A 15473-nucleotide genomic window follows, 5' to 3' on the forward strand; every position below is an offset into this window, starting at 1 on the left:
AATTTTCAGCCACAACCTAGACAAGAGAAAATGAACGCAAAACTACCTTTGTCAGCTGATTGTTTAGTGGCTTCCTTAAAACTCATTTTCTCGTACATCTGGAACAGTTGCTACTAATACTGGAAGCTATATAGACCCCTGGATTCTATATAAGTTTTCCAAAGTTGGGTGCGCAGGGCACATGTGCTTGTAAATTAATTAGTTAATGAGGTCTCAACGATCAATAAGTGGCGCATTGACTGGCATCAATTTGGATTTGCACACACATTTGGCCTAGTTGTTATTCTTTAACATCTGTGCCTAAATTTTATAGCGCACAACCCAAAATGGGGCGTGCCCATGGGAGGAAAATGGGAGGGTCAGGGGCATTTCAAAAATTTTGGTGCAGTGTTACAGAATACCAGGGTTATGCACCCAACTTGCATGAAAGGATATACACCAGGTTTCTGCAGGCTTAAGCCTTGCACCCAAAGTTGGGCATGAGAATCTGTGCTAACGCTATTCTATAAAGGATGTTCAGCCCACAGCATCCTTTATAGAACAGCACAGCGCGGATTTTTCCCGGCACCTAATTTTGAGCCTCATTTACTGAATCTGCCACAAAATGGAGTACACATAGTTTATATAAAATGATCAGATGCAAGGTAAAAAATCTTTTATTGTATGAGTACTTATTACTTGTTGGTTTTTCTCTTTAATAGAGTTTTTTTGCACGGGTATCTTATCAGTCTAGATAAAGAAAAAAGAAAAAAAGGACCATTGATAGGATTAGCTCTATTTACAACTTTGGCATTCTTTTGTAATAAAAGGGCTCATTCACCTGAAGATGCATTGAGGTCCAGTTAATTGAAGTTTAAACATTAAGGCAACCACACGCTGTGAGAACAATATTTGAGTTGCTCTTGGTATAACCCTTATAGAAGTAGAATACCATGCCATATTTTGTATTGTTGTTCGAATATTTTTACTGCTCTAATTGCCTCCTGCTCATGTTTGATCTATTCTTACCGTACACCACCTTGAGTAAATTCCTTCATAAATAAACATAAATAAATGTTGTTCTCCACCTTGGCCCAGAGAGATTATAATTTAATAAACCATAACTTACTCCTCCAGGAATAAACAACTAACTCCTTAGGCTAGACAGGAAGATTCTTTCAACAAAAGTCCGTATTCCCTCCCATCTAATTGTCACAAAAAACAATCCTCCCCCCACAACAGCTCATTCAGAGCCTCTTTCCCTAGACCCGAGCAGGACAACTGGTTCTCCTGGAGCCCACCCTTGCAGAATCTGTACTGGTTTTCCTGAATGTCCCCCTATACGCTAGCAGAAGGGATGCAAAAGTTCACCTACCACCAACATGGCTCACTGGTGCTGTCAACCAAGATGGCATAAATCTATGAATTTAAAGTATGCACTAAAATTTTGAAAAGTCATACCTTTGTCAATACATCCATGGATTCCAATCATGAGGGCAGCACTGTGATACAGCGGCAGGGGAGTATATACAATGTCCTCTGAGGTGACACCGCTTGCTTCAAACAGGCCACAAGCTAATGACAGACGTCTGTAAGTTATCACCGCAGCCTTTGGAAGACCTGTTAAAAAAAAAAAATTATCCAGCACTATTTAACATGAAAATACAGCAAACTTAAATGTTTAAATTTCAAAGCAGGCAAAACACTCAAGCAACTGATCGATATACATACTTCACTACGTGATACCTACAGGTGAGATTCAAGTGCACATGTACTGAGTTTGTGTGTCCCTCCCAAAAAATATAACAAGGATTGCTGCTATAATAGCTGGGGTACCAAGGGAAGCAACAGGCCTGCACATCAGCTCTGGAAAAAGCCTGGGTAGGTATTGATGGGCTAGAAGCTGGGATGTGGAGGAAGGTGAAGCATGTGAAAATATAGGGCCCTGATTACTAAGTTGCACTAGCGTTTTTAGCACATGCTAAAAATTAGTGGACGCTAACCATGTAGATGCCTATAGGAATATTATGGGCATCTACACGGTTAAAAACACTAACACACCTCTAGCGCAGCCTAGTAAACAGGGCCCAAAGTGACTCCCAGATGGGCAAAGGATTTAACAGGGATACTAGCATAAATTCAGATTTCTGCATTTCATTTAAAGTTAAGAGGGACTAGTACTAATTGATTTTTCCAAATTAAAAAGGGCAAAATACAAGGTTAGGTGTGGAACAGGGTGAACCATAGGAGTCATGGTCATCCCAAATTTTATCCCACCCAACATCAACAACACAGATGCTCAGGGAGTATTGCACTACCTCCGAGTCCTTGGATATTTAATTTAGTCTATTAACTTTTGGGTCGATATTCAAGGTGATTTAACCACCAGAAGCAGGTCCTGGCTGATTAAATTGTCTGTTCAGGGCTATCTGTGAGTTTTTAGTGGCAATTAATCCAGTGGCGTAGCTAGGGGGAGGGTCTTAGAGGCCCAGGCCCCCCAATCCTGATGGTCAGTCAAGTGCCTGTGTTTTAGGCACTACTGGCTGCACTCCAATTCCCTGCACCTCTGTCCTTCACCGCTCCTTACACCGCTATTCCGCTCCCTGCATCTCTGTCCTTCAATTTTAGGGGCCACCAATAGCGTCAGTGAGGCAACCACTCTGCCATCAGTAGCCCGGAAGCTTTTCCTATGCTACAATTTCTTGTCCCGCCTAGGTGGGACGCTGCAACAGAGGAAGAGCTTCCGGGGCTGTGTAAGACAGTGTGTTTACCTTGCTGACACTGCCGGCGGCCCAGAAAATTGAAGAAGGTCAGCGATGCAGGGAGCAGTGAAGGACAGTGGTACAGGAAGCCAGAACAGGAGATGTCAAAAAGCTGAAACCAGTTAGGTTGGTCTCCCTTTCCCTCTCCTCCATTCACCCAAAACAAAACAAGCAAACCTATGAGCAACTCTATCCACGTTGTCGTCCTTTATTGTTGGTAACATTTTTATTTGATTTTGCTTATATTTTCAAACCTCCTGGCTTTGCAGCATGCAGATGTACACAGGGAAGTATTGAGTAATTAGTTCTAAATTGTAAATCATTGTGTCATTTGGAGGGGCTGGTTATAGAGACCGCATGTATTCGAGCAGAGATTTTTTTCACCTAGTAAAGGGTCATCAAAACAGACATCATGTTATGAGAATCAGGTGTTTAACAATCAGACTTGCTATTTATAAGTACAATTTAAAAAATAATTAATTAAGTTGAAACTTGGGAGCACTTAACATCTTTTTTTTTCCTGTGCCCCCATCAAAAGAAAAAGACAGCATGTGGGAACTTGCTCCTTTTGTTTTCTGGATTGCAGTGGTATATTATAAAAATGCACTTGCCTTTTTTATTAATACTATTTCACAGAGAGGTATTGAATAATGAGGGAAGGGATTCCCTTCATGCAGAAGTTTTGTCCAAAGTCAGTCTGAATGTGGCAACATTGTCCAGTTCAGCACACTGTTAGCCACCATGTTCATACAAAGTTAATTATATTCAGGGGAAAATAAATCTGTTGGTGCAGGCTGCTTGCTATGTGAATATTCCATCACTGTTTCATTATTGCTACCAAGTATTAAATATTAAGGGCATTTGCTTTAAACTTTGTTCTAATTCGTTTATCCAGTCCTTACATGTATGTATGGTTTTGCTTTTTTAAACCCAAAGGTGAACTCTAAGGCTGGTTAAACAATTAGGTGTAAACTGTGTTGTTTCTGACTACTTGTTTTGGACTGCTTTGGGTCTTGATGATCTGTATATCTGCTGTCTAGAATTTTGGAAGATGGAAATGAGAAAATAAAAGTTAAACTTCGGATATACTGTGTAGAAGTTGTTGTTTGCTTTTGCAATGTGTGTATAGGATGCCTGTTCTGGTATGTGCATGCTAGTACATATGGCTACGATTCCTGAACATGCGGCAACATTAAAGGACAGACTTTTAAATGTCCAGTTGGGTATATATATGCTAATCTCAACTTTGTTAAAAGTTAAATGTTTCAGACATATCTATATATTTGCTCCCATGATATAACTGAATTCTATTATTCTATCTCGCTGTATTTTCAAATGTAAGCCACATTGAACCCGAGTTTGCTTGGGATAATGTGGGGTATAAATGTTAAAAAATTTTAAAAAAATCCTTTATCCTCCACCTTTTAAGACACTGCCTATCCAGCAGGATGGTGATGGCACAAGGAAAGCAAGTTTGGTCTAGTGAAGACTAACTCAAAATAACCTATTCCTTAGTTGGACTCTGGTATTACCATATTGAGAATGCAACCATACCAAGCTTCCGTGGTTATGTTCCACTAATAAGATGGCTGGAGTCACTGGGCTCATTTTCAAAGCACTTAAAGTTCCACAGCTTACTATGTAACTTTGTAAGTCTAAGTGCTTTGAAAATACAGCTCACTGTTGCCCCACAAGTTTTTAACTTTTCTTGGGTATCCAGATAATTTATTAGTGGGTTTTATTTTGGGGTAGAAAGTGATCTTGTATTTTGCTTCCTACAGTAGATAATCCCTTTTTATTTTTATGTCTTCTATGATATGATGTACTGCTTATAGAGAATGTGATTTCTACTATAATGGTTATGGGATAATGCAACTTCATTTAAAAATGTCAGTGCTTCCAAGGTTTCCATAAGTGTGCATGTTGTTTACGGCAGTTAGAAAAAGGCCTTTTTAAAAATGGGGCAGTAAATGGCTGTGCGCTAATATTAAAATTAGTGCACGGCTATTTATTGCCTGAGCCATTACTGCCACCTATTTAGAAGGTGATAAGGGTTCACGTGCTACTTGCGGCAATGTGGCTGTGCTGCCGATTACCATGGGAAACTGCGTGTGCGAACTTCGGAACTACCGCCGGGTGCCCGTGCTACCCCGGCGGTAGGGTTGATTTGGCACATGCTACCCCCGTGCAGTAGCCCTACTGTGGCATAATAAAAGGGCTCCTAAATGCTGAATATTGGACAACTGGCTATGCATTAGCCGGCTCTACAAAACCAGATATTCAATGCTGAAGCCCAGACAGGACCAGGCATTGAAGTCAGCAAATGATTACGTACCGCTGGCTATAGAACCCTTTAATAAATTCCCTTATTCCATCCTCCAGCTATTAGTTTCTCCCATTTTTATGTTCTTTGGAGGGTTGGTGGGTAACTACATCCTTTTATTAACAAGAACACTTTATTTATAACATTCTCTTTCATCAAATGCCCAAGAGGATGTGCAGCAATCGATAAAATAATAAAACAGCAGCAACATCAAATCAGTAATAACAACAATAGCAATAAAATAATCAATTAATGCTAGTATACACAAATTAGTTAAAACAAAATTAAATAACATTAAAAGCATAAATGATATAAACAGCCTGTTCATCAAAAAGAAATATAATTAAAATTAGCTACTATATACTTGCAGGAAAAGAATAGTTGCTTCCCAATAACAGGGGTTCTCTGTAAACAGCAAGACTAATTAGACACATTCAGAGCCGATGTCATCTAATGGCTTTAAAACAGATAGTGCTCTCAGAGCTCAGAAAGTCCTGGATGCAGAGACCTACTTTCAGTCTATACTTAAATTGACAGTTCCCTGGGCTGATGCAACGGTATGTGTATCTGATTTCCTGCTCTTTTTGGAGAATCCTTGTTAAAGGTAAGCAATTTTATTTATTTATTTATTGGGTTTATTTATTGGGATTTATTAACTGCCTTTATGGAGAGATTCACCCATGGAGGTGTACAGCAGGTACATTTTAACATAAAACTTACAATGTTGTTAACAGCATTTTGCTTTCTCTGACAACAAAAGGGATGAAATCAGCCACAATCATAGGCAATCCCAAAGCTGAGTGACACAAACATCCCACTGGGAAGGTACTTGGGAACAACCCAGAGCACATGCATTAAGAAGAAATATACTCCTGGTGCAGCAAACATTCTGCAGTGTTTTATTGACACCACACACTTTTTAAAATTGCTGTAATTTGCATGCCATTAGTTTACTGCTGAGTGTAAAAGATTTTTTAGTGCACAGGTTAGAGTAACAATCACTGTCCCAATGTACCACTTACTGCATCAAGGCCTTATTTTTTACTTTTTGAAAAAAAAATTGTATTCCTTTACAATTTAATAAACCAAGTGAAAACTTACAGCAAATGGAGCAAAATTGCTTATCTACTCTAGTCCACAATACAAAGGAACTCCAAATAGTAAAGAAAAAAAAAGAAAAGAAAAGAAAAAAGTGGCAGGAACACCAATTTCCAGCTTATCCATAATACAATAGGTAACATGATAATAGGGGAGCTCATTACAGGGGACTCCATCGGTCTACTGGCAGGGACAAATGTAGATACATGAGAAGGGTCAGGGAAAATGTACTTCTTGTCATTAAACTTAATTATATACTTAAGGCCTGGTTGTTTAAAGCAAGTGGGGAAAGCATGTGCAGCATGACTCATGCAATTCTTTCCAATCCCTTTGCATGTGTGTGTGCAAGTGGACCTGTTCTGTGTGTGTCTTTCAATTGGAAGACACAGGGAAGGGGTGGGTGTGTGTGTGTGGGAGGGGGTGGGGAGTTGAGCAGTGTAGCACCCAACCATTCTGTTCATTTGGAAGGAGTAAACAAATTAACCCAAGTGAGACAATATATGAAAGTATTAGATATCTCAAAGGAACAATGTTACAGTTTAATCACAAGATGCTACTGTCCCACAGACAGGGCTGGATTAACACCATTTTGGGCCCTAGGCAAAATAATAGAACAGGAGGGTAACAGAAGAAGTGGTTTATTACAAGTTTCCCGACATGGCCACGTTTCACCCTCAGGCTGCGTCAGGGGTAAAAAAAAACTAATAGGGGTAAAAAGCAAAGTGAACCCCTAAAAGTAGTCATACAACCACCTAAAAAAATACAAAATAAAATAAATAAATAAAATCTCACAATGCTTGGCCTCAATTGCCGTCTTTTATGCACATTCAATGATCTAAAAATATTGAAATTAATATTCACTTTGTTAAAAAGTAAGAATCAGTGGGTTTCCATGTTCTAATAGATAGCAACTCAAATCAATAGAAATCAATACAAAGTACCTAAAAACATCATACTGTTCTATGACAATCACATATATCCTGATGATGATATCATTAAAAAGAACTCCACTGATAAAGAGCACTGCATTACATGCCAGTTGTGCTGAGTGGGATTGCTAAATTCTTTGTAATGAGAAAATCATTAGGGTTTATTATGTATGCATATCCACCCATTCAAATAGCAGCATAAAGCACTGGATTGCCTGTGAGTTTGGCTGAGCGCCTCTGAATCAGTATTGCTACATCCACTGCAAAGTTTTTTTAATGACACAAGTATCAGGGTAAGCACGTTTGGTGCGTTGCAACAGCACAATTTCAACTGATGTTTGTACATTCAAACAACAGTAATGAGTGCTGGATTGCCTGTGAGTTGTGATCAGTTTTTTTCATGGCCACTATGGAGTTCTTTTTAATGATATCATCATCAGGATATATGTGATTGTCATAGAACAGTATGATGTTTTTAGGTACTTTGTATTGATTTCTATTGATTTGAGTTGCTATCTATTAGAACATGGAAACCCACTGATTCTTACTTTTTAACAAAGTGAATATTAATTTCAATATTTTTAGATCATTGAATGTGCATAAAAGACGGCAATTGAGGCCAAGCATTGTGAGATTTTATTTATTTATTTTATTTTGTATTTTTTTAGGTGGTTGTATGACTACTTTTAGGGGTTCACTTTGCTTTTTACCCCTATTAGTTTTTTTTTTTACCCCTGACGCAGCCTGAGGGCGAAACGTGGCCACTTCGGGTAACTTGTAATAAACCACTTCTTCTGTTACCCTCCTGTTCTATTTTTTTTTTTGTCTTTTTTGATCTGCTTTTGTTTTCTTTTGATTTGCTATTTCTGTGGCAGATCTTTGCCTTTTTTTGTTTCTGTCCCCTAGGCAAAATATACATTTGTGGGCTCTTACTATGTACCTCCATTTGGTGGAAGAATGTGGCCAAGGAAAATTGTGCACAAGATAATATTGTCCTCCTAAAAGTTAAATTGTTACTGAAATTGTATTTTGCTGCTTTATAGAGAATTGAGTATCTTGTCTCATTAATAAAACCCCTGTTGGTAACAGTGAAAACAGGCACCACACATCTTTCCTTGGTAACTCAATCTAATTTACTGTCCCTGTGGCTTTATTTTTCATTTTCTGCTGGCATGTACCTTAGTGAAGACACACTAATGTATTGGAACTGGTGCCTAGCAACTCTTTAATCTTCTAACCCTCTTCTCTATTGTAGATCCCCTATGGGTGAGGTTTTAAAAGCAGATGGTAAAAGGATTCAATCATGGTGGTAAGGTTCCCATGCTAAACACTCACCAATTAGGGGAAATACAGGAAAAATAAGAAAATTCTATATCATATATGGTAAGTAGCGTGCAATTCAAGATATTAGATGAATTTCCTTTGATGTTTCAGATTTTTTTAAAGAATGACAATACTGCACACTGTACTTTAGATTAAAATGATTCAAATGATTTATTGCACAAGATGCTTCCTTTTAAAATGCAATAAATATTGGTTATAAATATATTAAGGAACAGCTGTATTAAAACTGATTTTTGGATATGCAATTTATATCTCTCTAATAGTCTCTATGACCCTTTTCCTTTAGCTATAGAAAAGTATAAAAGGATATTTTTGTAGACTTTGCTATGATAGTTTTCTTTTCCCTTTTCCTTCTTTCCTCTTCAAACGGTGGGTACCATGAGGAGATGTGTGGCGCAATGACCCCTGGCCAGGGAGCAGGAACCAGGAACAGGGATACCTACTACACTACGCTTTAACAAATCAATAAACCCTAAACTCTAACTAACAGTCTGATTCAATTAGGTCTGTGATAACACTCCCTATCTACCTTCCAGAAAAAAAAACATATAATTAGGAATCCCTAGTCTTTCCCTCCCATGGTTGACAAATACAAGGAGTGTTGAGAGTAATTTTCTTTAAACTGGCCGAGAACATAAAAATTACCTGGGATTAACATAAATAACTCCCAGCAATACGAAATATACACTGCCGCCTGAATACGGTGCAGTCAATGTTCTCTCATAGGTGATTACCTATTCATGGTCACTGGGAATTTTTATACTTTTAAATCTCCTTCCCAGACCATTTAGATTTGAAGGAATATTTGAAAACAATATAGTCAGCGTTTATGCTGAGGTCTCACATATAACACTTTATTAAATCCACCCGTTTCACCAGCTCATTTACACATTAACAGTCTGGCAGGGTTTATGTTCATTGCCTTTCCACACCACTTCTCAGTCAGCTCAGGCCTCTCTAAAGCCCCTAAACCACGTCAGGCTTTTAGTTTAAGTACTAAGTCTTACTCATTCACTCCACACTCCTTCATGTCATTTAAAATACTCTCAGAACTGTTCTAAAACAGATTTGGTGTGACATCTGAGCCCAGAGCATTTACACAGGTCTGCCCAGTGTCTCACTCACCTCCCAGCAAGCCGTTACCAAGGCAATCAGGTCTCAGCTTGCTCAGCTGTTCTCCCAGAGTGATGTCACTTTAGAACCCTCTCCCCAGCTCTAGCCCTCAGCACGAGTCCAACACTCCAAATTCCCCCAGCACACAAACCCTGCATTTAAAAATTAATTAACACCAATTTCAAACATATACACATAACAAGCTTTTTTTAATTAATGGTAATATTAGTACCTGAGTGTCCCTTGAGCCCCAAAAATCCACTGGACCCCGGAGCAGGTAAACCCCTATAAAGGGGCACTGATAATTTTAATTTTTTTTTATTACCCCATCTACACTATTATATATCCATTCCTAAACTTCCATCCTTTTGGGGGCTGGTAACCACTTGTTGTTCAGGCATATTTTCAAGGCCGGTCTTCATGCCAGTAAGCATCTTTCTAAGCCTCCCTTCTCCATAAAAGAGTGCATTTCTGACATGCAAAGCCTACCCCAACTTCTCCCTGTACCAACGTGTGGATTCTTTAATTTTACTGCATAGCCATGTTTTGGCGTAAAAAGAAAACTGATTTTTCAGCTTATTCTGAGGGTGCCACACACACGCACACTATTCTAGATGTAGACAACCCCACTCTGTTTAAGCAATGTGTAGTATCCTCTGGGCCTAACCCTTGGACCCTTGGTGTAGCTGATGACATCATCACCACCTCTGATATTGAAACCAAATTAGAAAAGTACTGTTCCTTATATTCAGTTAAGTCAGAGCGTACGAGAAATGCTGCTTGTCTTTGGTTAATGGGGGCCATATGTAAGAAAATATTTAAAGGGTGTGCAGAATTGAAAGAGAAATTACAATCCAAAGAGAGAGAATGTATGGAAATAGATAAAGAAAAGGAGTTTTTATGCACAATAACTACTTGCTTAAGTTATCAAGCAGATTCTCTAAAACAGCAAGTCCAACAACAGGTAGCCTAAGAAAATCAAATGCAGACCCAAATTTCAGCTTTGGAAATACAAGCAAGCCAGGTTCCAGGCTTGAAACACTTAGTAAGACAGTTAACACTGCAGATTCCCACCCTAGGTGAAGATGCTGATCATACACATTGTCACAGGGAGATACAAGCCTTAAAACAAAAACTGCAGGATTCTCGCCTGCAGGTCTCACCTATTATAGGCCTCCCATATACCCCTCAGGACACATCGACAGCCACAGCTAACCTTGTGTCTGCTGTGATAAAGGTATCACAGTCTCAACCTATAGAAGGAGGTTTCACTCAAACTATTAGCTCACAACCCTTATCACAGACAGATATGGAAGTGATAGCTAAGCAGGTAGGCAAGGCAGACCCCAATAATTTTCCCCATGCTTGTGTTATGCTATGGAAGTTAGAGCAGGAAGAAAAACTTGATACAGAGGAACTGATTAAAATTGTTTGCCTCTGTATTAAGCTTAAATATGCAGAGCAAATGGAAAAAATATTAGTGTGGCTAAACAGATAGGCTTTTCCTTACTCAATTTGGCAACAGCTGCTTGTGTCTCTTTTGGCAGGAGAAGGTTTAAGGCCCAAAGTGCAGTTATCCAACAGGATAAGAATGAGAGTACTGAAGAATTTGTTAGAAAAGCAGTACTATTACTGGTGATGACTGGACTAGCTGAGGGGAGAGATTCAAGAGGGCAGTTACCAAAAGATCTTTTAGATGTGCACACAAGTACTGAGGACCTCAGGGAAATTTGTCAGGGCATGCATCCTGCTATTGCAAGAGCTTTATGTTCTTGGGCACCAGGTGAGCCTGCTTCTGCTAGAGATTTGTGTGTGAAGGCAATGAATGTTGTAGGAGTATTTACCTGAGATCTTTGCTGGTCTTGGCCTATATAAGCCAAACCATTCTGTTATGATATGTTATGATATGAAACAGACGTTCAAATATTTGAAAAGTATTATTCCGCAAATGAACCTTTTCCGGAGGTGCGAAGGCGGTAGAACGAGAGGACACGAAATGAGATTGAAGGGGGGCAGACTCAAGAAAAATGTCAGGAAGTATTTTTTCACGGAGAGAGTAGTGGATGCTTGGAATGCCCTCCCGCGGGAGGTGGTGGAAATGAAAACGGTAACAGAATTCAAACACGCGTGGGATAAACATAAAGGAATCCTGTTCAGAAGGAATGGATCCTAAGGAGCTTAGCCGAGATTGGGTGGCAGAGCTGGTGGCGGGAGGCGGGGATACTGCTGGGCAGACTTATACGGTCTGTGCCCTGAAGAGGACAGGTACAAATCAAAGTAGGGTATACACAAAAAGTAGCACATATGAGTTTATCTTGTTGGGCAGACTGGATGGACCATGCAGGTCTTTTTCTGCCGTCATTTACTATGTTACTATGTTATAACAATATGGACACTTCTGCCTGTGGTCTGCATACATTTGTATTCATCAGAAACCAGCTTTTCTACAAAGGAAAATTACTGCTAAGCACACCATGATGACTTCATCCAATGACATATTATTTGTTGCAAACTAGCCCAGTTATCTCCTGGGAAGAATGGAGGAGAGAGACACACATGGCTCCAGGAGTACAGGATCCTACAGGGAGGATTGCATGCCATCGATAACAGTTTCATTGCTACAACAAAGGCTCTCTTCATGACCATGAATCTGGCTAGACATTATTACACCATCTGTAATTGGTCCACAGGTATCATCTGACCCATAAAAAAGTTGGACTGAAGAAGAGGAGGAGAGGAGAGGACCAGAAGACTTGCAGGATGACAGAAAGCTCGGAAAGAGCAAGAGACTGATTTCCTAAACACCAGTGAACTGCATACCTTGTAACAAACTCACAAGGTTAGCTCAGCTACGATATACGGCCTTACCTAAAGACTGTGTCATCTGCATCCAGAATACAGATCTCGGGCTTATTCCTGGACTGAGAGACTCGCTTAGGCTTCAGCTTGAGTCTAGGAGGAATCCGCTTCTTTACCATTAGAAGTCTGCCACAGACAGCAAGGTGAGATAACAGGATATACTACCTATACGGTCATGGGGATAATTAGTCCTTGGCTTTTGTCTGAGACAGATGGGTTTTATGTCATGACTTACAGTCTGTGAATTTAGCTGCTAACTATGTATTTTGCATAAGAACGTGTGGTGTAAGTTCTCATAATAAACATTAGGATATCAGTATTGTGATCGGTTGTGTAATCACTCATCTAGTTAGTCCATTAGGATAATCATATATCATTATCTATATATTATGGTGATAATCTATTTTTATAGCAAGTTATTTTGTATTTTGCTTGGCATTTTGCTTCAGAACTCTCTCTCGCTATATATATATATATATATATTTCTTTACCTAATAAATAATATATATTCCATCTGTGGCATTGTTCCTTTTTCCAGCACATTGGGCCAAAGAGGTATGCTTCCCCTAGACACAAGTCCAGAATAATTGCTATTTAGTAGTGTTCTGTCAGCTATGTACGTCAGGATATATATATATATTAGTAAAAAAGGCCCGTTTCTGTTAGAAATGAAACGGGCACTAGCAAGGTTTTCCTTGGAGTGTATGTTTCAGAAAGAGCGTGTGTGAGAGATGGAGCGTGTGTGTCAGAGAGAGAATGTGAGAGAGAGACAGAGTGTATGTGTTTGTGCGAGAGAGAGAGTGTGTGAGAGACAGTGTTTGTGTTTCTGTGTGACATTGTGTGAGAGAGAGGGACAAAGACAGTGAGTGTGTGAGTGAGAGTGTATGTGGCAGACAGAGAATGAGTGACTGCGTGTGTGGTGTGAGGAACCCCCTCACCCCCTCCCTCTCCCCTGCCCCCTTGCAGCCAGGCATGTGCAGCGACCCTCCTCTCCCCCGTGTTCCCCCTGCAGCCACCCATGCCCATCAACCCTCCTCTCCCCCTGCTGCGTCCTTCCTGTCTCCCCTGCTCCCCCTGCAGCCACCCATGTGGTCTCAGCTCCCCCCCCCCCACCAGCATCCCTCCTGTCCCCCTGCAGGCACGCATGTGCAGCGTCCCTCCTCTCTCCCCTGTCCCCCCCTGCAGCCAGCCATGTCCAGTGACCCTTCTGTCCCCCTGCCCCCCCTGCAGCTACCCATGTCCAGTGACCCTCCTCTCCTGTGCAGCCCCCATGTCTGAGGACACTCCTCTCCTTTTTCCCTGTTCCTCCCCTGTGGCCAGCCATGTCCATCGACCCACCTGTCCCCCCTGATGACCACCAACCCTTCTGTCCCCCTGCCCGCCCTGCAGTGTCCGTCCTGTATCCCCTGTCCCCCTTGCAGGCACCCATGTGGTGTGTGGAGCCCCATCCCTATCTCCCTGTTCCCTGCCCCCCCTGCAGCAACCCATGTGCAGCGACCCTCCCCTCACCTCCCCCTGCTTCCTTCCAGCCACCCTTGTCCAGCGAGATCCCCCCTTCCCCCCCGCCAGCGCAGCACCCAAAGAAAGCCCCTTGTCCCCCCCTTCACGCATCACCCGACCCCCCCCCCCACTGTGGCACATCACCAAGCCCCTCCCCCCCTCATCAACCCCCCCCCGCCACCCGCAACCACTAATACAAACTGTGTTCGGCGGCTGCTGCTTCTGCTATTCAGCAGCAGCAGCCCGTACATAAAGAAACCCCCCCCCCCCCCAAAAAAATCCTCCTAAAACGCACCTCCGTTGAGAAGCATCTCACATTGGCTGAAGTCTCAACATGCGCTCCTCCTCTCCCCTCTGACGTCTCGGCGTTTCTCCGGGGTCTTCCGGCAGGGGCACTGATGTTGAGGGGAGAGGAGGAGCGGCTGCAGAGATGGTTCTCCATGGAGGTGCGTTTTAGGAGGTTGTTTTTTTGTTTGTTTGTTTTCTTTATGTACGGGCTGCTGCTGCTGAATAGAAGCAGCAGCAGCCGCCAGACAGAGGTCGTGGGTGGCGAGGCGGTCAATGTGGGGGGGGGGGGGGCTTGGTGAAGCGGCGGGGGAGGGGTTGGGTGATGCAGCGAGGAGGGAAGGGGGAAGGGGCTTTCTGATGCCCCGTTGCACGGGTTGTTGTGGCGATGCGGCAGGGGGGGGCACTTAGAGGTGCACCGTCGACACTGTTTGTGTGTGTTTGTGTGTGTGTGTTTGTGTGTGTTTTTTGTGTGTGTGTGTGTGTGTGTGTGTGTGTGTTTTTTGTGTGTGTGTTTTTTGTGTGTGTGTGTATGTGTGTGTGTGTGTGTGTGTTTTTTGTGTGTGTGTATATGTTTTTCTGTGTGTGTGTTTGTGTTTGTGCGTTTGCGTGTGTGTGCGTTTATGTGCGTTTGTGTGTGTGCGTTTGTGTGTTTGCATTTGTTTGTGTTTGTTTGTGTGTGTGTTTCTGTGTTTGTGTGTGTGCGTTTGTTTGCGTTTGCGTGTGTGTTTATGCGTGTGTGTGTGTATGCTTATGTGTGTGTGTTTGCGTTTGTGTGTGTGTTTGTGTGTGTGCGTGCGTTTGTGTGTGTGTTTGCGTTTGTGTGTTTGTGTGTGTGTTTATGTGTGTGTGTGTGTGTGTGTGTGTTGTGTGTTTATGCTTATGTGTGTGTGTTTGCATTTGTGTGCGTTTGTGTGTGTGTTTGCGTTTGCGTGTTTATGTGTGTGTGCGTTTGCGTGTTTATGTGTGTGTGCGTTTGTGTGTTAATGTGTGTGTGCGTTTGTGTTTGTGTGTGTGTGTGTGTTTGTGTTTGCTTATGTGTGTGTTTCTGTGTGTGTGTTTGCGTTTGTGTGTATGTTTATGTGTGTGTATGTGTTTGCGTTTGTGTGTATGTTTATGTGTGTGTATGTGTTTGCGTTTGTGTGTGTTTATGTGTGTGTGTTTGCGTTTGTGTGTATGTTTATGTGTGTGTATGTGTTTGCGTTTGTGTGTATGTTTATGTGTGTGTATGTGTTTGCGTTTGTGTGTGTGTGTGTGTGTGTGTTTGTGTGTGGGGGGGGG

The 15473-nt window shown here is 41.5% G+C and overlaps 1 protein-coding gene across 1 annotated transcript in view; it reads right to left on the bottom strand.

Annotated features, from left to right (window-relative positions):
* Positions 1-1378: 1378 nt before the first annotated feature.
* Positions 1379-15473, bottom strand: part of LOC115461927 (very long-chain acyl-CoA synthetase-like) — a 77377-nt gene continuing 63282 nt past the window's right edge. Inside the window, exon 3 of the mRNA XM_030191981.1 lies at positions 1379-1599. Within this exon, the coding sequence (XP_030047841.1) occupies positions 1379-1599 (221 nt within the window). The remainder of the gene's footprint in view (positions 1600-15473) is intronic.

This window comes from Microcaecilia unicolor, chromosome 1 (assembly GCF_901765095.1).
Source record: "Microcaecilia unicolor chromosome 1, aMicUni1.1, whole genome shotgun sequence".
Classification (NCBI taxonomy): domain Eukaryota; kingdom Metazoa; phylum Chordata; class Amphibia; order Gymnophiona; family Siphonopidae; genus Microcaecilia; species Microcaecilia unicolor.